At 41.4% G+C, this 25,623-nt stretch overlaps 7 protein-coding genes across 14 annotated transcripts in view; 3 read left to right on the forward strand and 4 right to left on the reverse strand.

Moving 5' to 3' along the window:
* LOC134183483 (ADP-ribosylhydrolase ARH1-like) overlaps window positions 1-576 on the reverse strand; it is a 1,238-nt gene extending 662 nt beyond the window's left edge. Inside the window, exon 1 of the mRNA XM_062651035.1 lies at window positions 1-576. This exon is cut by the window's left edge and continues 662 nt beyond it. Within this exon, the coding sequence (XP_062507019.1) occupies window positions 1-554 (554 nt within the window). The 5' untranslated portion in view covers window positions 555-576.
* Window positions 577-1,180: 604 nt separating this feature from the next.
* On the forward strand, window positions 1,181-6,522 carry LOC134188042 (serine/arginine repetitive matrix protein 1-like). The gene is made up of 11 exons (XM_062656227.1): window positions 1,181-1,318; window positions 1,534-1,669; window positions 1,825-1,883; window positions 1,943-2,026; window positions 2,256-2,345; window positions 2,406-2,549; window positions 2,637-3,792; window positions 3,845-3,909; window positions 4,556-4,686; window positions 5,052-5,149; window positions 5,216-6,522. Exons 1-11 carry the CDS (start codon window positions 1,265-1,267, stop codon window positions 6,361-6,363), a joined length of 3,165 nt encoding a protein of 1,054 aa, XP_062512211.1. The 5' UTR covers window positions 1,181-1,264; the 3' UTR covers window positions 6,364-6,522.
* Window positions 6,410-6,883, reverse strand: LOC134188052 (protein LLP homolog). Its single transcript, XM_062656237.1, has 2 exons — window positions 6,681-6,883; window positions 6,410-6,555 (listed from the first exon to the last, which is right to left on the reverse strand). The coding sequence occupies exons 1-2, from the start codon at window positions 6,871-6,873 to the stop codon at window positions 6,410-6,412; spliced, it is 339 nt and encodes a 112-aa protein (XP_062512221.1). The 5' UTR covers window positions 6,874-6,883.
* Window positions 6,884-7,078: 195 nt separating this feature from the next.
* Window positions 7,079-8,656, forward strand: LOC134186413 (tafazzin-like). Of its 2 annotated transcripts, XM_062654395.1 has the most exons (3): window positions 7,079-7,753; window positions 7,805-7,832; window positions 8,445-8,586. In XM_062654395.1, coding segments are annotated over exons 1-3 (702 nt in total). In that variant the 5' UTR covers window positions 7,079-7,080; the 3' UTR covers window positions 8,446-8,586. The 2 variants fall into 2 exon arrangements, with proteins under 2 accessions (XP_062510379.1, XP_062510371.1); XM_062654387.1 differs by lacking the exon at window positions 7,805-7,832 and having other exon boundaries at window positions 8,445-8,656.
* LOC134186358 (general transcriptional corepressor trfA-like) lies at window positions 8,634-16,787 on the reverse strand. Of its 7 annotated transcripts, none has more exons than XM_062654343.1 (16): window positions 16,494-16,787; window positions 15,940-15,987; window positions 15,392-15,513; window positions 15,263-15,336; window positions 14,902-15,002; window positions 14,212-14,223; window positions 13,868-14,142; window positions 13,327-13,552; window positions 12,633-12,721; window positions 12,467-12,539; window positions 12,247-12,414; window positions 12,047-12,192; window positions 11,076-11,165; window positions 10,313-10,922; window positions 9,737-9,868; window positions 8,634-8,931 (listed from the first exon to the last, which is right to left on the reverse strand). In XM_062654343.1, the coding sequence occupies exons 1-16, from the start codon at window positions 16,783-16,785 to the stop codon at window positions 8,798-8,800; spliced, it is 2,592 nt and encodes an 863-aa protein (XP_062510327.1). In that variant the 5' UTR covers window positions 16,786-16,787; the 3' UTR covers window positions 8,634-8,797. The 7 variants fall into 7 exon arrangements, with proteins under 7 accessions (XP_062510327.1, XP_062510336.1, XP_062510310.1 ...); XM_062654352.1 differs by having other exon boundaries at window positions 12,047-12,175; window positions 12,236-12,414; XM_062654326.1 differs by having other exon boundaries at window positions 12,047-12,414; window positions 15,940-15,983.
* A 332-nt stretch (window positions 16,788-17,119) lies between these two features.
* On the forward strand, window positions 17,120-20,244 carry LOC134186394 (serine/threonine-protein kinase NLK2-like). Its single transcript, XM_062654364.1, has 6 exons — window positions 17,120-17,268; window positions 17,335-17,464; window positions 17,553-17,605; window positions 19,127-19,233; window positions 19,295-19,380; window positions 19,439-20,244. Exons 1-6 carry the CDS (start codon window positions 17,120-17,122, stop codon window positions 20,156-20,158), a joined length of 1,245 nt encoding a protein of 414 aa, XP_062510348.1. The 3' UTR covers window positions 20,159-20,244.
* Window positions 20,205-25,541, reverse strand: LOC134186404 (malate dehydrogenase, mitochondrial-like). The gene is made up of 12 exons (XM_062654376.1): window positions 25,447-25,541; window positions 25,266-25,389; window positions 25,004-25,205; window positions 24,914-24,953; window positions 23,809-23,873; window positions 23,686-23,746; window positions 22,701-22,778; window positions 22,124-22,222; window positions 21,346-21,396; window positions 21,192-21,290; window positions 21,061-21,129; window positions 20,205-20,397 (listed from the first exon to the last, which is right to left on the reverse strand). Exons 1-12 carry the CDS (start codon window positions 25,507-25,509, stop codon window positions 20,341-20,343), a joined length of 1,008 nt encoding a protein of 335 aa, XP_062510360.1. The 5' UTR covers window positions 25,510-25,541; the 3' UTR covers window positions 20,205-20,340.
* Between the last annotated feature and the right edge of the window lie 82 nt (window positions 25,542-25,623).

Raw genomic sequence — 25,623 nt, forward strand, 5'->3', positions numbered from 1 at the left:
GACGTCATCAGAGCGGCAGCAAACGCTCCCAAGTAGCCAGTCGGATGGTTGTGTGTCATACGACCGGTTTCTACCGACACGGCAATGAGATCAGGCAGCTGCTCTCGTCGTGGATAGAAAAGGCCAATACACATTGATCTCATAGCGGCACCACACCCACCACCACGAGCATTGAAAGGTATGACGTAACCACGTGGTACCCGGGGTTTAAGTCGGTATACCGACTGAGAGGTGGTTGCCCCGGGAGACCGACCGGCCATGTCTCTCATCGCTTCTTTATACTTGGCGGCTGTTGCTCGAAATAGTTCTTCACGATCGCTCCATTTCGACACGAGGGCTTCAGCGTTTGCGATGTGTAGCACGGTGTCGTCGCTCACACATCGACTTTTCATTGAGATTTTTTTCAAGCCGCCAAGCTCCTCTAATTCGTCGTAGATCTGTCTGCCGTTGTGACAGAACTCCCAGTGTCCGTTGTTGTATGCTAGAGCGTCGCCCACACCGCTGAGAACCATGCTCGCTCGGTAGCGTTCTTTCATGTCGACGGACGCCGCCATCGCTCTGTCAGCTGCAGTCAATGTCAACAAAAAGCGCATGCGTCTAATTTGCTAGCCTCGCACTTCCAAACATGCTTTTACTAAAGTTTATTTATTAATTTATAGTAAATGTATTAGATAACTTCGTCGTATTAAATACTTGTATTAATAGCTTACGAGCAAACTTAGCTACTTAATAATTTATTAATGTTTTTATTTAAATTTTATTTATTAATTTTTATTGAATATAAATTAGTACATTTAATTAATAATTAATTAATATTATTATTAAATACATAAATAAATTCAAGTTTTTCAAAATACAAAAAAAAATATAAAATAAATTATTATAGTTATTATATGCATTATATGAATACATAAATTAAATTATAATACAAAGTAATAAATAAAATTATAATTAAAATATTTTGACAACTTACAAGCAAACGTACATACTTAAAAATAACTTAATTAGTAAAAATATTTTAATTTTATTTTAATTAATTAACGTTTAATTTTTAATTAATTAATTAGTGTGCAGAGTATCTATTTAATATACAGTCACTAAAAATAAAGTTACAACATATTGATATTAACATTGTTAATCACGTGTATATTACCTGATTATCCGGGAGTGTACGCTAGAAGCTGCTATTTTCAGCATCTTGTTGTGTGGCACTACCCGCTAGGATCACAATCAGTCACCGCGACCAGTCTTCTCTACACTTCAGATGGCGATGGCGAAAGTAGAGAACAAAAAGAAAATGGGTTTCTTTCGCAAACTGGTGAGAATTTCGAGTAAAAAAACAAGAGAAAAGGGTGTGTCTATATATTGAGCACTAATTTACAGTAGCTATTATGGTAAGAACATCTACAGTGTTGTATGTAACATCAGAAAGGAATCAGAATGGGAAACGTTGTGCTGGGAGTTTATGTACACGCCCTGAACCACGCCCACTTGTTGTTTTGTTGGTATTAAAATTAATTTTTGGGGGTTTAGATTAAAGGATTAAGCAAAGAGAATTTGAGGGAGCATGTTTCGCAGGAGAGTATCGCACAGGAATCGAATGTTAGTTCGGATGACTTTGAAGCGTTTGACAGTCGTGGAAGGTCACTGTCCAATCTCAGCAATTTAGGTGTGTGTGTGTGTGTGTGTGTGTGTGTGTGTGTGTGTGTGTGTGTGTGTGTGTGTGTGTGTGTGTGTGTGTGTGTGCAGCACACATGTGCATATATCTGCCTCCTATGTATGTATGTCTATGCATCTGTCAACATACATGCCTTGTTTTCACAGGATCACCGACAAAAGTCAATCCTGATTTGCTAAGAGGATCGTTTGAATGGGGAGTGTTTGTAGGTTTATTATTGTGTATCTCATGATGATGATCATGATGATCACGTGGTTTCTGTAGTATCTCGGCACGATTCCAAATGTGGCTGATTGGCGCACATCTCCTACAAGGACAAAGTTTATGGAAATGATTGATGATGCTGTTGTATGTAAATTGGCAATTACACAGACAGACAGATGAACAGACCGATGGACAGACAGACAGACAGCCGGACAGACAGACAAACAGACAGACAAACAGACAGACAAACAGACAGACAAACAGACAGCCGGACAGACAGACAGACAGACAAACAGACAGACAGACAGCCGGACAGACAGACAAACAGACAGACAGACAGATGGCATTTTCTCATAATCCTGTTTGTTTATAGGAAGACTGCTGTCTAACTTTCTCCTCTCAACCGTTAAGTCTCCTTAGTATTTCTCCTCTGTGGATGCATATAACTGACATGAAACGAAAGGTACATACAACCACATTCTGGTCACACATTTACGGTCTCGTATGCTATTGATCACCACAGATTCTCTTCACTCATTATGAAGTAAAGAGTATTGGAAGTTTGAGTTATGTTGAAGATGAAGGACGTCATCTCTTGGGGATAAGGGCAAGGACGATGTTTGGAGGAAGCAGCTATGAGTGTATTGTACTTGACTGTAGAAGTGAGGTCAGTTGTTCAGTCAATAGTGTGCGTGCGTGCGTGCGTGTGTGTGTGTGTGTGTGTGTGTGTGTGACCAATTGCTTTGTTTTGAAGGTTGCAGCAAGACATATCGGTGGCACTCTTAACAACATGTTTGAATTGATGCATTTCCAAGCTCAGTCTGAGAGAAGAGCCATGCGTGGTGCTATGCGCTCAGCACCATCACTTGGTTATCGTGAAAGCAGCAGGTCTCCTGCACCTGAAATGAGAAGAACATCAAACCAAGAAAACAGCATCAACTCTGACGAGCAGAAAGGCCATAGCAGAATCCGAATCATCAGAGCAGTTTCTCCACGACAACAAACAAGGAACCAAAGAGTTCAAGATATGCCACCAACAGTTGAAGAGAAGGAAGAAGAAGAAAACCCAACGACAGAAGAGGCACTTGAGGAAGAACAACAAGCCGAAGCAAAACAAGAAGAAAACAGAGACGAAGATACACAGAGAGAGGAGAGACCGAGTGAAACAAACGAAGATCAAGAAACACAAGAAGAAACTATCACTCAATCTGATGAGAACGTGACACAAGAGACGGCACCAGACATAGAGCCACAAGACAGACCAGCAAGCGAAGAGACTGTAGACGATGATACGTCAGACGTGACGTCTCCTACTCATACAGAATCGGAAGCTCAACATGCAACAGCTGGAGACGACAAGTCATCGAGTGCAGCAGTCGTCCCCTCCGTATCAGAGCAAACAGACCAACTTGCTGCTCTACTGGCATCCATGGTCGAAATGGGAGATCAACAATCACAACCATCTGATGCCACACACATTATGTCTCCACCGCCGCTGCCACCGCCGCCGCCGCCGCCACCTCCACCTGCACAGTCAGATTCCTTGCTTGTTAGTGATGCAGTCTCGGCTCCTCTGGCTCCATTGCCTCCTCCTTTATCTTCACCTCCTGCGGCTCCTATTCCACCTCCTCATGGGTCACCATCGTCGACTCCATCTCCATCATCGTCTGACCAAAGTAGTGACATTACAACTTCACCTGCAACGATAGTCACAGAGTCGGCAGATGAGACAAGCACAACAGAAACAACAGAGACACCTGCAACTGCACAGCTGCCGCCGCCGCCACCACCACCACCAGCAGCAGCATCAGCACAGGCATCACAACCACCTCCACTGTCCCTTCCAGCTGTTGCAAGTGAAACAGAGGCAACAGGTGCACAGGTCGATGAGCAGGAAACCGAATCACCAGGTACGTGTCACATGTTGTACAGCTATTTGTGTTGAGTAATACTAGTTTGTAGAGCCGGATTTGGACCTGCCTGAGCGGAGGGTGAGAGAGCTAGCACAAGAGGCCTTCATGGAAACCGTAAGTTTTCATTAATTTAGTGATAATCGAGAACAACAAGAGACTATGATTGTGTTTGACATGCAAGCTCAGTTTCATTGGGCCATTGTGAACACGTGATATGTCACGTGTATTTTGTGAGCACGTGACATGTCACGTGAATTATTTTGTCTAATGTTTTCCTAGCAATAAACAGACACAGTGATGTTCCTTAATCAATCCGGGAAATTAATTTTACTATTTTGTAAATTGTACATAATAATTATTAGTGTTTATAACAAGGAATGGAATATCCAACAGACAGAAAGAGCGGCAGTGAAGGATGCACTACAGCCAATACAAAACTGTATGCATCACATGCATTACATTTAATTAACTTGTCATTTTGGCAATGAAAATAGAGAACAATGACGTCATTGATATTGAAAATAGATAACTATGACGTCATACAACAAACATATTGCTACAAAGTTGTCAAACTTAGCAACACGACTTTACAATAATGTCATTTAATCATCAAGTAGAGAAATGATGTGTATAGACATTGTGAGGTACAAACTCGTGTGAAGACTTCGTGTAGGAAATTGTGAGGCAAACAGCAGAGACTGTAGACATGCATGAATGATGTTGTACATGGATATTGTTGTAATTCATGATGTTGTTATAGGTGAAGGAGGTAGCTGGTGGGATTGCATTCAGTGAGTTCCAGACGATGATGGAGGGATATAAGAAGGGACATTCTGATTACTCGGTTGCGGCAGTTAGTCGAAGAATTAAAGTTCTGTTTAGAGGAGCCAAGTGAGAGTGTTAGGGATACTGGGAGATTACGTCATGCAATGGCTGACAGATAGTCTGATGCACAGACATACATATACAGACAGACAGACAGACAGACAGACGGACAGACAGACAGACAGACAGACGACAACAGATGGACAGCTGGTTTCTGTAGAGTTTTAGTTTGGTAGAGATTTTATGCGATTGGGACAGTAGAGTTGCTTAGTTGTGTTGACTGTAGATTATAATGTTGAAAATATATGTATTGGACAGACAGACAGACAGATGGACAGACAGACAGACAGACAGACAGGCAGGCAGGCAGACAGACAGACAGACAGAGACAATTGCCCCAACAGATGTCACACTATTTCTGCCTCTTTTAGGGAGCATCTTCGAGAAGGGGTAAGAGTACTGATTAAACCAGAAGAACTTCTGATATTTGAAGAGAAAGTCGGCATCAAGGCTCCTCCTCCCGACTTCCGTAAGTACAATCACATTGATATTAACAGCCCATTCCAACCCAATGCTACAATTGATTGCTTTTTAGAAAAGTTGGCTAGAGAAGGCTTGAAATTACAAGAGCAGAAGAAACTCACAGCTAAATCATCAATTTCTCAATCTCCCAGGAAATCCTTCAAGACATTTCAGCCACAGCCATCTCCCAAACCAACGACTAAAGTGACAACAAAATCACCAACAAAAGTGACAACAAAATCACCAGCAAAAGCATGGAGACAAGAGAAACTCTCTCCTCCTCCTCCTCCTGTGACTTCAACATCGTCATCATTCAAGCCAACCTCTAAGGTTACAAATGTTGCAAGCAAGCCACAAGTCAATTCATTTGTAATGGACACCAGCTTCCTCGATGATGAACTATCAGCACTTGATGATGTTCTGAAAGGTATTGGTGATGATTTGTTGGACATCGAGAACACGACATCTCCTCCTGTATCTTCACCAGGAACTTCAATACCCCTTCCACCTCCCCCACCAGGAAGTGTCATACCTGCCCCACCTCCCCCACCAGGATCTTCAATACCTCCCCCTCCACCCCCACCAGGAAGTGCTGTACCTCCCCCTCCTCCTCCTCCTCCTCCCTCACAAAAAGGTCCACACACTCCATATGCAAAGAATGTGCTAAAAAGTCAACCCAAAAAGACAAGCAGTGATGGTCGTGGTGATCTCCTATCACAGATAAAAGAAGGGTTTGTATTGACGAAATCATCAAGTGAACTCAAGTTAGACTCTCTTGGTCCTCCACCTTCATTTTCACCAGCTGCTCCTCATCAATCATCTCCTAATCAACTTCTCCCTCGTCCTGCTCAACTAGCTAGCAAGGCATCCCCCAAGAAACGACCAACAGCAGAACCAGGAAGATTCCAAGGCATTAAGTCAATCATAAAGAAGGATAATGATGATGGAGTGCCAGACTGGAAGAAACGTGTGGTGGCAGGACGACAAGCAAAAGTTCAAGCAAACAAAGAGAAGAAAGAGGAGGAAGAGAGGCGACAACAGGAGATGTTTGAGGGTGTGCCTGAATGGAAAAAGAAATTGATGGACAAAAAACGAGCAGAAGTAGAAGAGAAGATGAAACCACAAAGAGAGAAAGAACGTCAAGAACAAGAGCTGAGGGATGCACTAGCGGCGATGCCACCATGGAAACAAGAATTATTCAAGAAGAAGAACATGATATAAACTTGGTTGTCACGTCACTAACTAATTTAGTTTCATTGATATTAATTTAGTGTTTTTGAGGAGTCCATTTGAATTGTCCTTTCTTGAGACGAAGACGTTTGAGAGTTTTTCTCTGTTTGAGTTTCTTTCGGGATAAACTTCCAAATTGTTTTCTCACAACTTGATTGGTCTCCATACGAACATCTCCATCACCTACATATACATGCACGCGCATTGATATCAATACAAAACTCAAACTTCGAAATTTCAAAAATTTATTTTTGTTGCATAACAGTTCAAAATGTTTCCAACTGTACAGTACAGTGTTCAACGTGTACCTGCTGGAGTTTCCTGCTTGTCCATCTGGGCATTTTCTGTTGTATTGAGTGTGTCCGTCGTCTCTTCTTTCATTTCTACACTCTCGCCTATTCCTAGTGTCTTTTCCAATCGTTTCTTCTCCACTACAGCGTATCTTAGACGTTTTATCGCCCTCATCTTTCTCTTCCATTTTGATCTGATGCTCTTAGCCATGCCGTCTCCCGCGCATGCGTAATAAATAAAACTAAATCACGTGACAACACAGTTATAGTCTTTAATTAAACAAAATATAAAATTGAAAATGGTATTAAACATTCTTAGAAATTTTTATGCAAAACGTGTCTACTAGTAGTCTTTTGGTGTTGTGTACATGTACTATAAACACATGCGCGGCTAACGGTCTGGCGATCCAAGGCTGACATGGCGAAATTCGATTGGACAAGTTTTATTCACTGGCCGTACAGCGAAAAGACAAGCCGTAGCTGGCAGTTGATGGGAAACTTGGCCTACAGCATATGTCATCTAGCTGCCAACATCTGGATGAAACGACTAAATGAAATGCGAGTGATTAACAGACGAAATCTCGTCCAAGCCATCTTCCACAGACACAAGAACGTGCCTCTCATCACAGTCAGCAACCACACATCGTGTATTGACGATCCACTCATCTGGTCGACGATACAAGTTCGACCATTCGAATCCTTAAAGGGACACAGGACGTGCGCGCGCTACATAATGGGCGCCAGAGAGATGGTCTTTACTCGTCTGTGGCATTCTGTCTTTTTCAGTTGGTGTTGGGTCGTGCCGATTGTGAGAGGCTATGGTGTCTATCAACGAGGAGTGAATTTCAGTTTAGAGAAGTTGAACGAAGGCGGTTGGGTCCACGTGTTCGCCGAAGGACAAGTGAATATGAATCCAATACACAAGACGTTGAGGTTGAAGTGGGGCGTGGGTAGACTCGTTTCGGAGTGTGTTAACGTTCCGGTTGTGTTGCCTATTTGGCATGTTGGAATGGAAGATGTGCTGCCTAACAGATCGCCATACATACCGAGGATCTGTAAGAGAGTGACCGTGTTGATTGGCGATCCGATTGGTGAGTGTGGGGTTGTCGGTGTGTGTAGAAATGATTGTGTTGTGTATGTAGACGTGAAGATGGACAGATACAGAGATTGGTATAAATATGATTATATATAGGGCGGATATGTGTTATCTGTGTTATCTGTATTATATACAAATATATATATATATATATATAAATATATAAAAATATATATATATTATTATATATTATTATATATTATATATTATATGTTAGTATAAATAAATAAATAAAATAGGTAAATAAAATAAATATATGATTATATATGATTATGTATTATTATATATAAATATGTATTATTAATAAATAAATAAATAAATAAAATATCTTTATTCTATTTATCTATTTTATTTATTTATATGACAAATCTATTGCCACTATTCTTCATGTATTGGACAGATAGACAGATGATAAACAAACAGACAGACAGACAGATAGAGAGACTGAGAACAAAATATGTGCATGATGTGCCCATGCGCTATGATAGTATACTTACTGTAAAACGATTTGGTAAATCACTACCCTATGGTAGGTGGGCATGTAAAGTATAAGACAAGGTCTTACGCGCGCGCGCGTGTGTGTGTGTGTGTGTGTCCATCCATCCATCCGTGTGCATACACCTCATTTCCCACCAAAATCTTTACTGATTACTTATTGATATTAATCCACTCATTCCTTCCCACAGATTTCGCAGAGATGTTGTCAAGACAGTCGCACAACAGGACGGACGACATGACAAGTAGGAAAGAGATAACCGACGTCATACAAGAACACTTTCATGAACTGAAGCGAAAGGCACTTCGAATACACTCACAATTTCTCAATTAGTTAGAAATCATTAACTACTCAATGTACAATGCACACGACAGTGAGATCGTATGTAGAATGCCTCTTGTTTACACAACCAAGGAGGTATGCGTGGGCGTGTCACATCTCGGACTGTACACATGGTAAAGAGCTAGCACTACAACGCAACAAGTCAACACACACGTACACACATGCCATCCCTGTATGCTACTACTCGGTCTGAGTCGACGCTCAGTCGGTTTGCTTCTGTTCTAGCTCTTCAACCGAAAGCATCTGATCCAAAGTCTTCGCGCTGTCTATTGAGTTTGGCGCCGGTTGCTGAGCTAACCATTTTGCCAGACCACCAGCAGGAGGATAGTCAGGGTCTATGGCGTAAATTGATATCAATATCACCAGTCAGCAATGTTGTCTGTTGGTTGGGTGTGGGGTGATGCATGACATGAACATTCAACATGTAGACGGATAGAGAGGTGAGAGCATAGGAGGGGTGTGACATGCAGACAGAGAATAGACGGAGATATGTGGATGAGACGAACAGGAAATGGAGCAGACAGGAATGAGGGACCAATTGATGAATAGGCAGGCAGACACATAGACAGATAGACACGTGGACAGGCGGACAGACAGATAGACACAGATGGACAGATGGACAGACACCCAAGTAGACACACAGATGGTTAGACGGACAAACACAGATGGTTAGACAGACAGACAGACAAACGAACAAACACACAGACGGGTAGACATACAGACGGGCACACAGACAAACAGACGGGCAGACAGACACAGACAGACAGACAAACACACACAGACAGACAGACAGAAGGACGGACAGACACACACAGACAGATAGACATACAGACAGGTAGATAGACAAACAGACAGACGGACACACAGACAAACAGACGGGCAGACAGACACAGACAAATGGACAAACGGACAGACAGGCACATAGACAGATGGACAGACGGATGGACAGACTCACATAGACGGATACACATACAGACAAACACACAGACAGAGAGACAGACAGATAGAAGAATGAAATACAAAAATACAGCTGACTAATGAACTACTGATCAAACACATGAACAGACGAAAAAAACAAATGGGCAGACCAGGAGGAGTTGTGATACGAAATGAACAGACAGACACGTGTGTACCTCCTACCTGTCATTTGCTGTTGTATGAGTCTTGGTCTTTGTGCTGCCAAGAGCTGCTCGTATGTCACTCGTGGATGATGTGGGATGGGACGGAGAGATGGAGGTGGCGTCCCAGTGAACGACACTGGTGACGTTCGACCTAAAACAAAAAGAGCAATAGAAAACAAAGAGACACTATTATATGAAGGTACGGATACAAAGAAACAAATAAAGTATAAACACACACATGTACACACACACACACACACACACACACACACACACACACACACACACACACACACACACACAGGGGGACACACACACACACACACACACACACACACACACACACACACACACACACACACACACACACACACACAGGGACACACACACACACACACACACACACACACACACACACACACACACACACACACACACACATGGACACACACACACACACACATGGACACACACACACACACGGACACACACACACACACACACACACACACACACACACACACACACACACATGCACACACACACACACGCGCACACACACACACACACACACACACGACATATTCCTACTGACCGGGAGACGTCATTCCACTCGTCTGATCAGCTATCTTTACATGATGCTCCCTTCCCACGGCACCAGGAATCGCTGCAGACTGTCCACTACCCAACACCCTCGATCCTATCCTTCCCATCTGCTGTGCTGCAGCAGTAGCCTGTGAAGCATACCTGGATAAGCCGGTCCCGTTTGCAGGCAACTGGTTCCTTTGCTGTTGCTGTTGTTGCATCTGCCTTAGTTGTAATGCTCGCATTTTCACATGGTATTGTTGAAAGAGCTGGTAGACAAGATGAGGGTCCATATCGAGGGGTAATCCTCTGTCTATGGCAAATTTTCTGAGCGTAAGAAGCTGGGCCTGTCTCCTTCTCATCTCGGCCTCCAGCAACGCTTGTCTCTGGAGTTCTCTTTGTCTTCCGATTTGTTGTTCATGAAGGATCTGTCTCTGACGGATGAACTGTTGTCGTGCACGTTGCTGTTGCCATAGCAACTCTTGCTGCCTCATTTGGTGTTCTTGAAGGACGCGAAATTGAGCAGAACTGGAGAGATTGGAGAGGGACGTGGGAGATGGAGAGTTGGAAGTCTTTGTTTGATGACTTGCAGACTTAATTTTGTCATTTACAAGACCAGACTACATCAATAACAACAATCTTGCAGCATTAGGATTGAAAGGGAGGAGAAGTAAGAACCGCGAGAGGAGAGTAAACAATAACATGAAAGGTGAAATGTGGATGTGGGTGATCTATTCATGAGTCTCTGCAATACGCAAGAAATAAATATGTACTTGTCTCACTTGCAGTTGCCCATCATTGTGCATTTTCCTAATGACGGCTGTTGGAAGGAAAGCTACTGGCACTCGTGGCTGTGGACTCATCTAGACAAATAATCAATAATTAATTCAAGTGTTAGTATAGCAAGACCTCACACATAGAATTCTTAATACATTATTATAGGATACATCCCTCTAATACAATAGTCTAGTGTATTGTGAGATGCATCCCTCCAATACAATAGCCTAATGTATTGTGAGATGCATCCCTCTAATACAATAGTCTAGTGTATTGTGAGATGCATCCCTCCAATACAATAGTCTAATGTATTGTGAGTTGCATCCCTCTAATACAATAGTCTAGTGTATTGTGAGATGCATCCCTCTAATACAATAGTCTAATGTATTATGCAATTGGACATGCCAGTGGGCCAATTCAAAGCACAGTGGTCACGTTATTTGTCGGTGACACTTCAACGACTAAATTCGGACATAATCAATAAACGGGCATTGACAATTGTTGGCAAGAAGGAGTCTGGTACCAGTGGGCCAGCTAACCTTGCCAAACGAGAATTTAGTTTTGACTTTTCATAAATTTATGTTCGTGTGTGTGTGTGTGTGTGTGTGTGTGTGTGTGTGTGTGTGTGTGTGTGTGTGTGTGTGTGTGTGTGAGTGTGTGCTTGGTTGCATTGTAGTTTATATTGTAGTTTGCGTTGTAGTTTGCATTGTAGTTTGCATTTTAGTTCGTGTTGTAGTTTGCTTGTAATTTGCCTTGTGCTTTTGATGACAGTACTGAAAAATATATATATTGTGAGATGCATCCCTCTAATACAATAGTCTAATGAGATGCATCCCTCTAATACAATAGTTTAATGTATTGTGAGATGCATCCCTCTAATACAATAGTCTAGTGTATTGTGAGATGCATCCTTGCAGTTAAATCAAAATCAATTAAATTATTCTACCACCATCACACATATACCCACCTTGTTTTCAGCCCTCGTTTCCACTTCACCATCTCCAGTAGGACTCCCTTGCAACTCCTCCTCTTCATGTAAAACAGTATGTCTCTCCCTCATGTTGCTCATCTGCTCCTCACTCACCATATTCTCATTCTGTTTCACATTACCTGCTACATCCATTTCATTAAACATCTGCAATACAGCAGGATCAACCTCCTTGCTACTCTGTCTAAACTCGTCTTCAGTTAGAGCCAACAGAGGAATTTCTCGAGCCGAACAGTTGGCAGACTGAAAGAGAGCAGCAACACCAGGAGCAAGTTCTTTGTGATTCGTGTGAGAGGAAGGCACACGGTTGGCCAGGGGGTCACCATAACCCTTAGACTGTTCCGACACTATTTTCAACAAAACATTAGAAGTGATGGAAACACAGAATTTGTGACTTACTAGAGAAATACTGTTGGAAACGGGATGAATTACGTCCACTGTTGACGGATGTGTCTGTTGGAGGTTCTTCAGTCTAAAGAGATAATACACACGTACACACACATACACACACACACACACACACACACACACACACACACACACACACACACACACACACACTTACATTTGCAAACATTGTTGCAGACTTGAGGAAGTCATTGAAATCAAACCTGCTGGTTTCTGTCATTGCAGTTCTACTCGTTTCAGCTCCGTCTATCACAAATACAACACACCAAATCACACACATACCGTACACTACACTGTAGGCAACAGCACACACATTAATTAATTAAGCATCTTAAACAAAGAGAGAACGCAATGAGTGGCCAGACACAGAGAATATCAACTGTGTTTGTTCAATGCCACAGAAAGTGCATGCTAAATAATCAGTAATAATCAATACAGTAATAAGCCTGTGCAATCTGTCTGTATGTCTGTGTGTTATAATGAGCAACAGACATGTAAACTAGTGTAACATCATAATGGTCAACACACACACACACACACACACACACACACACACACACACACACACACACACACACACACACACACACACACACACACACACACACACACACACACACACACACACACACACACACACACACACACACACACACACACACACCACACACCATACACACACACACACACACACACACACACACACACACACACACACACACACCACACACCATACACACACACATCATACACACTCACACACTCACACACTCACACACACACACACACACACACACACACACACACACACACACACACACACACACACGTTGATGAGCCATTGCATGTACCTTTCATACGTAATTCAATCTCCTTCTCTCTGTTCTTCTTGTTCTCTTGCCGCTTGTGTTTGTCTTCAATTTTTTTCTCTTCTTTGCTGTCGACCATTTGCCTTCGTTCGTCTTCGTCGTCAAACCCTCGCAGCTCAATGAACTCCAGTTGACTGGTTGGTCCGTGTGTCATCCATTCCGGTTCCTCCTCATCACTCCACTCTTTGTGTTGATGTAAGTCAAGAGGCTAGACAGAGAGTGACGATGACTGTTAGTAGTAAAATACACACAAACAAACAGACAGACAGACAGACACACACAGACAGACACAGACAGACAGGCAGACAGACAGGAAGACAGACAGACAGATGGACAGACAGACACACAGACAGACAGACACACAGACAGACAGACACACAGACAGACAGGCAGACAGTTGAACAGACAGGCAGACAGACAGTTGAACAGACAGGCAGACAGACAAACAGACAGACAGACAGACAGCTGGACAGACGGACATTATATATTCACTACGAGTAAAAACCCAAACAGCACAATACACCTTTGAATAACTGTTCAGTCTTGGTCTTCGTTTGTTGTCTAACTGCCAGTCTGCATCATCTACGTCTTTCCTCACATTCCTCTTGCTTTCCCATCCGTCACTCTCAACACTTTGTTTTCCCTTCCTCCACTCTAATCTGGTGTCGTTCTCGTATCCTGTTCGATGAGTGGAACGAAACGCATGACTCTTACCCATATGAGGTCGCAGATCAACACTCGAGTCGTTGTTGTTGTGGTGGTGGTGGTTGCTGCTTTCCTCGTTGTCTTCCTGATGGCCTATTGTGAGATGATGATACGGTGATAGGGAGTGTTAGGATATATTACATATTTGTAGTATACACTTACCTCTCTTTTGATCTGAAAATAAATAAAAAATGTTTAGTGACTGTGAGATGGTGAGTGTGACAGACGCACAGAGTACAGACAACACAATACGAGAATGGCATACGTAGATGTGCAAAGCAACAAACAACAAAAAGCAGGCAGATGGACACATGCACGCACGCACACACATACACACACACACACACACACACACACACACACACACACACACACACACACACACACACACACACAAATAGACAAACAAATTAATGGACACACTGAAGAACAAACAGTTAAAGAAACAATGGACAGACAAACAGATAGACACACAGATTTCGTTTGTAAGTACGTAATCCAGGACATAAAACACATAAACATATAGATACACAAATAAGCAGATGAACAAACACTTACGTAGCAAGACACGTAAGCTATAAATAAACATACACAAACAGATAAACAAACAAATAAACAAATACATAAATAAACAGATACAACAGAGACAAACAAATTCCCAGACAAACACAGAGATCAAACAAACAAAACAAATAAACAAAAGACAAACAGACAAATGAACTAAAGCCCAAACGTTAACACAAGCAAATAAACAAACAAACAAAATGACAAACAAGCAGACAGACAGACAGACAGACAGACAAATAAACATAGAAATGGAAAAAGAAATGGACAACAAGCACATAGCCCGACCTTCAAACTTTGACACGTCTGATTCACTTTTCTTCTGTTGTTTATCCGATGCACCCGAGCCAAACGATTGATGCCACAAATCAGGATTCCACTTGTTTCCTCTACTCACCATAAACACACACTCACTCACACACACACACACACACACACACACACACACACACACACACACACACACACACACACATCACATGCACACACACATGCACACACACACACTCACACACACATCACACACGCATGCATACATACACACATGCACACACACACACACACACACACACACACACACACACACACACACACACACACACACACACATCACACATAACCCAATCCGAGACGTCCAGCCAACACTCACACAAAGTATCTCTCGTCCAAGTCTGCATGCTTTCTCTTTGAAATTTCGTTTTTCCTCAATTTCATCAACTCATCCTGTTTTCGCACAAATTAGTCACAACATTGAATTATTGATATCAATTTATCATACCCGTGTGTACACGAGGCAGGGGTAAACACTTTTAGCTGCCTCATTCGTCTTGTCGTTGCATGTCGGTTGTGATTCTTTCTTGTCACTTTTCGTCTCGTGGTTTGCAATGTCGACTTCCCTTCCTGTAAAAGCCATGACAGTGTGTGGTAGTTATACGTGTAGACAGTAGAAAAAAGAGTGAGTGTGTGTGTGTGTGTGTGTGTGTGTGTGTGTGTGTGTGTGTGTGTGTGTGTGTGTGTGTGTGTGTGTGTGTGTGTGTGTGTGTGTTAACAGATTTCAAATTGTCTCGTTACAGGGCAGTTGTGTTGAATTTGTCCACATGTTTGTGTCACTACAGCTGCTTGTTGTCCATCTGTCTGTCTGTCTGTCTGTCCATCTGTCCGTCTGTCTGTCTGTCCATCCATCTGTCTGTCTGTCTGTGTGTCTGTCCATCTACTTGTCTGCCCAATAATGTCCTACTGCCTTAGTCCGTGAATTTCTTATTGATAATGCGTGTCCACTTGTTTGTCCATTTGCGTGTCTGATGATTGTCTGTTGTGACATTCTACCTGCTGATTCTCGTTTCCCAGTGCGTTTTGTTTCAGCTGTGAATCTACCTAATCACCAGACAACATCAACACAACATAAAACACACACACACACACACACACACACACACACACACACACACACAAACACACACACACACACACACACACACACACACACACACACACACACACACCAATAACGACAAAATAGTAGTAAAAGCTCAGTCATCAGACACAAAATTGTGATACTTTTATTTCTGTTGCACAGAATAACGCACCCTGTCATACAACTGCCTCAACAAATTTATTCAAAAAATTGTTAATATCAATCACCACTCAACTTCCCATAATTCAATCACAACAGTAAAACGTCACATCCGACTTCAATCAAATAACCAGCAACGAACCGCTTGATTGAACAAAATCCAAAAAAGTAGCCGCGGTTATGACGTAACGATACGTCACAGCGCGACAAGACAATGCACGCAAGGCAAGGCGCAACGAAAATTCCCACCAGACGCCAGAAAAGTCTCTCTCATCCACCTACACACTCGCTCATCACACTGACATACCGTTGAGGATGGCGTCGTCGTGTGGAGCGTGTTCGGCGGCGCCCGTCTTCGTTCGTTTCGTCAATCTCGGACTTTTCCTCTGAGGTGCAGGACTCGCACGCTGACGTCTGCTCGGACTGCGGCTCTCGCGCACTGGCGCTTTCTTTCGTGACGATGTGCTGTCGTTTGCACTCGAGTGCGACGGTTTTGTCGCGGCGAAAGTGCCGTGCTCGCTCGTCGTCTCCGTCGTCTTGGGCAGAGCTGCCATACATACGGGACCTCGCTTCTTTTGTCCACTAGCAGATGAGCTCATTGTGACGCTTCTAGACGATCAAATATACTTCTGTACAATGTCTGGCACGAACAAATGCTATCTACAATATGTTCCTAGTCATTTTCGCAAAATATAAACTACTTATTATCCGGGATAGCGACGCTTGTAACGCGCGTTATAATTAGAATAAAGTTGGTATTTATGTGTACACGTACATTAGTTTAATGTAAAGCGCGTTAAGCGGTAAACATGGAAAGAATAATCCGGGCACTGTGCCAACCACATGGCGTTTGTCGCATCACATCAGATGTCCGTTCTCGGCTAGCTGACGGTCACGGTGATGTCGGTCTAAGCGTAGCGTAGAACGTAGGTGATGGCAACTCTTCCTCCTCCTGCTGTATCTCAGTGGGAGGTGACTGCTTGTCATACACCTCGCCGTGTGCTTCCTACCCATCCTACCCTCTCCTCTCCTATCGTTGAAAGTGAGAAACCCGTTGGATTCGGCTCGTTTGGTGTCGTCTGGTAAGCCGACCAATCCGCGACGAGCGAAACGCGGGAAAATAACTGTTGCTACTTTGTTGTCTCTAGGGAAGTGACAAACCCGCGGGATGGGCGTCGCGTGGCGCTCAAACGCATGACGAACGTCTTTGATAGCGTCGCTGCGGCCAGGCGTGTTGTTCGTGAGCTGAAGATGCTTTTCTTTCTGAAGCATGACAACGTAACGGCTTTTGGCGAGCGCTCGTGACGAACACGTGCGCCACTTCCGGTTATTATATTCATTCATGGTTTTCTCTCTCTCTTTGTAGGTGTTGGCCGCGCTTGATGTTGTGAAACCTTCGTCTCTCTATTTCACTGAAGTGTATCCTTTTCCTCTTTCAGTAAGGAAGACCCGACCGTCTGGGTTGGCGCCGCGTTGTTTGGTCGTCACGTTGCATAGACTTCCGGAATGAATGGTATTTGTAAAGTTATGACATACCATGACTCCCGCGACGATGTGACGTTTTCGCCACCTTTTAGTTAGTACGTACGTACATTCAAACCTAGTCTCGCGTGGCGAGATGCTTGCGCGCGGGGGAGGGGCGTGCGGGGAGGAGGAACTTGTAGTACGTCTGGACACTGGCCGGGTTTGTTGGTGTGACCAATCACGTTGCAGAACCGCAATTATGGGCGTAGCGTAACTACCACGTCCGGGACTTCATGACTTCAATCGCGAAAATGATGTACGATGAAGAGTCGATTTCACTTGCCATTCTGCTTGCAACTAAGTCTATGGGGTACCTCGAGCTTCGACCTTTACAGGAACAGGTAGTGAAACACTTTGTAGGAGGTAGAGACGTTTTTGTGTTCTTTCCCACCGGCGATGGCAAGTTGCTGTGCTACGCTATCCTACCGTTTGTCGTACCTGCGTTTTTTAGTGCTAGGAGGATTGATACCAGACTCTTTGGCAGACCGTTTTACTGGAGAACGAGCTCGAGTTGAAGACGCTGACATCGGTATCAAGCGCGCACGTTCTGATGGTTCATATCACTCTCTACTCGCTGAACCTGAACATCTAGACCATGCAATTTCCCAACGGCGTTGACCTGCCCTCGCAACTCTGCCTTCTTCCTATTGAGCTCATCTCGTAGGGATTTCGACTTCTCTAGATTTCTTGCGCAAGGTCGACAGAGTCAAGAGTGTGGTGGGAGCATTAAGCCTGGTTCACAATATTGACGCCGACGTCGACAATAGAAACGAATCCTATTCCAGCGTCGACGTCGGCGTCAACATCAAAGGATGCCGCCAATGTCGAGGCGGTTTCTTTGAAGTTTGACGCTCAACTCAGCGTCGGCGTCATATTGTGAACCAGGCTTTACGCTCACCGAATCAGGGTAAAACGCGGTCACAAACTCTTCTAAGATCACCTTAAGATGTTCATTGCGAGAACTGTGCACTAAACGGCGTGTCGCAGGTTTCCTAGTCGCTTTGCAAAGAACGCAATCCATCCAATCAGTCTTGTAATTCTGACATCCGGTCAACTACCTGCTGCGGAGGAGGAGCAGATCTCCGTCTGCGCTCAAGTTAATTTACAGTTCACAATAGAAAATTGTATGATGAAAAGGACAATTTCATATATTGTAACTACCTGTACTAGTCATTTTGCGCGGTAACAGCTAGTCATGACGTCATTCATACTAGCCGCCAACAACCCCCGCGCGAACGTCTGGCCACGCGAGACTACAAACCGTTGTGTAGTATGGTAGCTAACGCGCGTACGCTGGGCAAGCAACGGGTGGGATTGTAGTATGCTAACCGCACGTTAGTGACTTGCTTATGTGTACGCTGGGTGAACAGGTTTGTTATTACTACTTGAGTTGTTTGTTGACTTGACTTGCTGCAGTCACGTGTTATTTGAATTGATGATGTCAGATCTCCACAAAGTCATATATTCCTCTTTATTTCTCACAGACTCACACATCAAAATTTTTCTCTATCAGATCTTGCGAGGTGAACGAATCTAAAGTAAGAACAAAATTTGTTTGTTGTAAACAATCCATTTCCCTTCCAGGCATGAAGTACTTGCACTCAACCGGTATCCTCCATCGTGACTTGAAACCAGGAAATCTCCTCGTCCATAAGGATTGCTCTCTGAAGGTATCGTCTTTGTCTCATCGATCTCCATATAATCTACTCAAATTTGTTACGACACTAGATCTGTGATTTTGGTTTGGCTCGTATGGCTGCATCTGATGCATCGACTGCCATGACACAAGAAGTCGTCACTCTGTATTATCGAGCCCCTGAGATACTAGCCGGCTGCCCACATTACGACTCTGCCATCGACATGTGGTCAATCGGATGTATATTCGCAGAGTTACTCGGCCGTGCCGTTCTCTTCCACGCGTCGAGTCCGATCACTCAGCTAGACGAGATCACAGACCTTCTAGGAACTCCGACTCTCACAGAACTGCATTGTGCGTGTGAGGCAGCTCGTATGCACATCTCGAAGCAAAACAAGCAAAGCCAACTGAACAATCTCAACAATCTCTCATCGAACGCGACACACGAAGCCGTTCATCTTCTCTGCCAGTTTCTCATCTTTGACCCTAAGAAAAGAATCTCGTGTTTCGACGCTCTCTCGCATCCGTATCTCGATGAAGGGCGGCAGTACTACCACACGATGCTCTGCACGTGTTGCCACGTGAGGAACGGCATACGTGTGTACAGCCGCGATCTCGAACCGTCGAGCCCTCATCTTTTCAACTCGTTGTACGAAGACAGTGTGATGTACGTGTCCAGTTTACAACACATTCTTCGACAGTTCATCTCACAAGTCAATCCGGAAAAGCCGCCACTTTATATCAACCCGGCGGCGGCCGTTTTGCCAAGTTTCTTCCGGACTCGTCCTGGACGAGCGCCCGAAACTTCATAGTTGATAACAACTGTATAGATGCGTGGGTGTGGACTTGAGATTGCCGTTGAATGTTATATATGTTAATTAAACAGACAGTAAAGCGACGAGCATTCACATCCCATCTAACCATCTAACCTATGCATGCAGTGACATTCGTTCATACATTACCAATAAAACAGCTCCTAGCACCAACAAGTTATTCACGATTTCATGAAATTTTCGCCTTTTGCGATGTTCGCTTGTAGTTCGGTCATCGCCTGGAAAACAAAGGGTTGAATGACTGTAGAGTATTGGTAGCAATAACACAACAATACAACACGATGTAATAACATAACAATAATACAATAACACAACAACACAACACAACAAAATACAACAACACAATACAACACAACAAAATAACACAACAACACAATACAACACACCAACACACCAACACAACACACCAACACAACACAACAACACAATACAACACACTACAACACAATAACACAACAACACAATACAACACAATACAACACAACAACAACACAATAACACAACAACACAATACAACACAACACAACATAACAACACAATACAACACAATAACACAACACAATACAACACAACATAACAACACAATACAACACAATAACACAACAACACAATACAACACAATACCACAACACAACAACACAATACAATACAACAACACAACACAACAATACAAAAACACAACACAATACAACAACACAACACAACAATACAATACAACAACACAACACAACAATACAACAACACAACACACTACAAAACAACACAACACAACACAACAACACAATACAATACACACAACACAACACAACACAACACAACAACATAATACAACACAACAACACAACAAAAACACAACACAACACAACAACACATCAACATACTTCTTGTAGTTTTTGCTGCTCGTAGTCTGATAATTTCCCTGTCCCCAAATTTTCTTCGATTCCATTTGGCTAGAAGGCAAACATCACATTCAAATGCACTACCCACCACTCATAATAATCTCTTCTCTCACTCCAAGTCTAATGGGAGTAGCAAAGTAAGGTGAATCAGCCACGTCTGACTTGACATACGCACACTCTACAACATCCTTGCCCTTCATTGCCTCTAACAGCTAAACAATTACATTAGATAGTCAAGTAGTATTCAACATGAGAATGTCCACTCACTGAGTACACAAATCTAGCTCCTGCATATGCCATACTTAGTGTTGCTGAACCCTGAAGAAAGGCAAAGCAATTGAAGTGATGAGTCTTTTTAGTATAATACTCTCTATATTTTCAATTTTTTTTCAATTTTCATTTTAATTTTTAATTTTGTAATGTTTATTAAATTTTTAATATATGGAGATATTTTTAATTTTTCTTAATTTTCTTTATTTTTCTTAAATTTTTAGTATATGTATATATTTTTTTCAATTTTAAAAAAATTTTTATTTTTAAACTTTCTTAATTTTTAATATATGTATAATATTTTTTAATTTTATAATTAAAAAATAATTTTTTTAAATGTTTTAAATTTTCTTAATAAGTTTAATTAATATATGTATAATAATTTTTTAATTTTTGTAAATTAATTTCTTAAATGTTTTAGGTTTAATTTTATAATTTTTCTTAATACATTTTATTTTTTATTTTTTAAATCTTTTTTATTTCAATTTTTTTTAAAAATTTCTTAATATTTTTAATTTTTGTTTAAAAGTTTATTAGAGATTTTTATTTTCTTAATATATTTTATTTTTAATTATTTTTAAATTTTTCTTAATATTTTTTATTTTTAATTTTACTTATTATTTTTATTTTTATTTTTTTAGTTTTTCTTTAATAATTAATTTTTTAATTTTTCTTAATATTTTAATATATTTAATATTTTTCCTTTTAAATTTAAAAAAATTTAAAATTTATTTAATTTATTTATAAAAAATTTAATATAATATGAGTGACTGACTGTTCCAGCTTTCGCGTCGACAACTTCAGTTCCAGCATTTTGTATTCGTTGTGTTAGCTTTTCAATATCATCTTGACTAAAGGATACAGACGGGGTCGTCTGCACCAAGCAACAACATAAATTAATACAATTAGTGTATTGTATGTACAACTTGCCACCACAGAAAGCATGCCCCTAGTCATACAACGTTGGTTTGTATGCCTACCAACAATGTACAACGTGAAAATGCACACACACACACACACACACACACACACACACACACACACACACACACACACACACACACACACACACACACACACACACACAGACACACACACACACATGCATGCGCACGCATACATGCACACACGCGCGTGTGCACACACACACATACACACACACACACACACACACACACACACACACACACACACACACACACACACACACACACACACACACACACACACATGCACACGTGCGTACACACACATGCACACGTGCGTACACACACATTTTGTGTTGACTACACTCATAACATTGCACATCAACAGTTTCTATTGTGACACAAATACATCACGTTGTCTTTCACCTGCGAAAGTAGAGGAATGATTGTCACTCCTGAATGGCCACAAATCACTGGAACGTTCACATCATCAACATTCAATCCCTAACAACAACATCTCCACACTCATTCCACAAACACACACACACACACACACACTCTCTCTCTCTCTCTCTCTCTCTCAAGCCATACCAATTAAATTTCTTGATGCTCAAATTTTGAGGTCAATATTTGAGCTTAAATAAAATTAAAATTACACTAATTAATTATTTTGAAAAAAATTAAATTACTGAAAAATTACTAAAAATAAAATTACACTAATTAATTATTTTGAAAAAAATTAAATTACTGAAAAATTACTAAAAATAAAATTACACTAATTAATTATTTTGAAAAAATTAAATTACTGAAAAATTACTAAAAATAAAATTACTAATAATAAAATAGAAATAAATTAATAAAAATAAATAATACAAATAAATAATAAAAATAAATTAATAAAAACAAATTAATAAAATAAATTAATAAAAATAAATAATAAAAATAAATTAATAAAAATAAATAATAAAAATAAATTAATAAAAATAAATTAATAAAAACAAATTAATAAAAACAAATTAATAAAAATAAATTAATAAAAGTAAATTAATAAAAATAAATTAATAAAAATAAATTAATAAAAATAAATTAATAAAAATAAATTAATAAAAAATTACTAAAAATAGAATTGATAAAATCTAATGTGCCTATGCACAATAACGTACTGCAATTAGATATCAATGACCCTGTGAGTGTTACATCACACAAACCAACATTCTGCTTCTTTCAGTATCTGCATCATTTTTATTGTTTGTCATGTAGGTCATGCCTCATAAACTGCGCATGCCCAGAATGCCACGTGATCATTATACATTATTTTTATTTTTGGTCAGTTGGTCTGGTTTTCACTCCAAGAATGTGAGCATCAAAAATTTAGTTGACAGTCTGGCCTCAGCCAAAAATAACATCAAACCTTCAATTTTGCTACGAATGTATTCGCTCGCACGATGTCTAGTGTGGTGACTCCAAATATTCTAGACAATAATAATTATTGTGAGTTGTATGAGGCCAATAGAATAGGAATGATATGACTGACTTTCTTGGATTGTAGACTCCTGCCTTCTTGAAGACTTCTGATGTGATAGGAACAGTGGAATTGACCTGAGATGAACGTAAATAATAACAAACAAATAACATTAATAATATATATTAATTAAATGTGTAATAAATTAGGTACAATATCTAATTAAGAAACACTGCCAACCCACATTCTCACGTGAGCAACACCATTTCTCAGTCCACAAACACTAATTTAGTCATGATGAAATTTTGTAAATGTCACGTGACTTGCAAAGAACATACTCCAATAGAAAACAAGACAAGAACAACGTAAACAGATAAATCACAAATTAGAAAATCTAACCAAATCACATGACCCAATAGCACCAGGTTGAGTAACCAGATAATGTCAGATCAGTGATCAGATAGTAACAAATCACGTGACCAAATAGCAATAAATCACGTGACCATATAGCAACATATCACGTGACCAGATAGCACCAAATCACACAACTACATAGCACCCAATCACGTGACCAGATAGCTGCATTAATGTTGAAGTGTGTGTCAACAAAAGTTTATGTGTTGCTAGTCAACACAATAATTATCTAAATATCACTGCTGTTTACAATACTGCTCTGTCTGAGACTACACACCATATCCACATTTCAAAGGAACGCAAAACAAGTCTGTTTCCAATCTGTAGAGGTACGATCAACATCTGGAATTCCTTCTGTGTGTGTGTGTGTGTGTGTGTGTGTGTGTGTGTGTGTGTGTGTGTGTGTGTGTCCTGATCTTCATGCTAATAATTTAAATGCAAATCACAGATATGGACATCTAACCAAATCATGTGATCAAATAAGACGTTGTAATGTACATGTGTAAGTTTTTAAATTAGTCAAATACTTAATTATGCTGCTCTGCCCGAGACTAAACGTTACACACACACACACACACACACACACACACACACACACACACACACACACACAAACATTTCCAATCTGTATTTAGTGTGATCAACATCTGGACAACATCCTGTGTGTATTTCAACGCTAATAACTTCATACAAACTTTTAAAAAATTACAATTAATTCTATTTCCGGTTATATGTATATCAATTCGTCGTCTCACTGACTTACCGGATTAGAAATGATGCAGATCATCGCGTCTGGACATACCCTAAACGAACACAATCACACACACATCGAAATCCGATCAAATCGTCTCACTTGGCCGCTTCCTCGGTCAACTGTTTCACGATACTCGCGTTTGTGTTGAACAAATCGTCTCTCGTCATTCCCGGCTTGCGAGGCAGTCCAGCCGGTATCGCGACGACTTGAGCGCCGGCCAGAGCCAACGCCAGTTGCTCGGATCCTTGAAATCCGGTTACTTCTGCTCGCGTGTTGATGTGACTCAAATCAGCTGCCACGCCTACGCAAAACCTGTTGCTCACCCGTGCGTGTCATGATCGTGACATTCTGTGTCTCTAACCAGGCGTATTAACTATGTCGTATAATGCTAGTTCTGTTACGAGCGGTGACTGCTTGAGAAGTAGTCCCATTGGCTGTCCGATGCCACCAGACGCGCCCAGTAGAGCCACTTTCGCGTTCGCTTTCTAAGAAAAAACCTCTGCCGTAAGCGATTGATTGTTAGAGTGACGTGTGCGTCTTACGCTTGTTGTAGAGAACGCTCTCGATGAGCATGATGCCAAGCGACCGACCTGGAAGCGCAGCATGTTGTACAGACGCCGAAATGATTGTTTGCGCTTGCGTCAAGATGTTGCCTTGGGAGCCCAGACCATACTTAGAAAAAACCCACATACGGGGCTCCAATTTTTTAAAGTTTGGTT

The sequence above is a fragment of the Corticium candelabrum genome, chromosome 1, assembly GCF_963422355.1.
Source record: "Corticium candelabrum chromosome 1, ooCorCand1.1, whole genome shotgun sequence".
In the NCBI taxonomy this organism is placed as follows: domain Eukaryota; kingdom Metazoa; phylum Porifera; class Homoscleromorpha; order Homosclerophorida; family Plakinidae; genus Corticium; species Corticium candelabrum.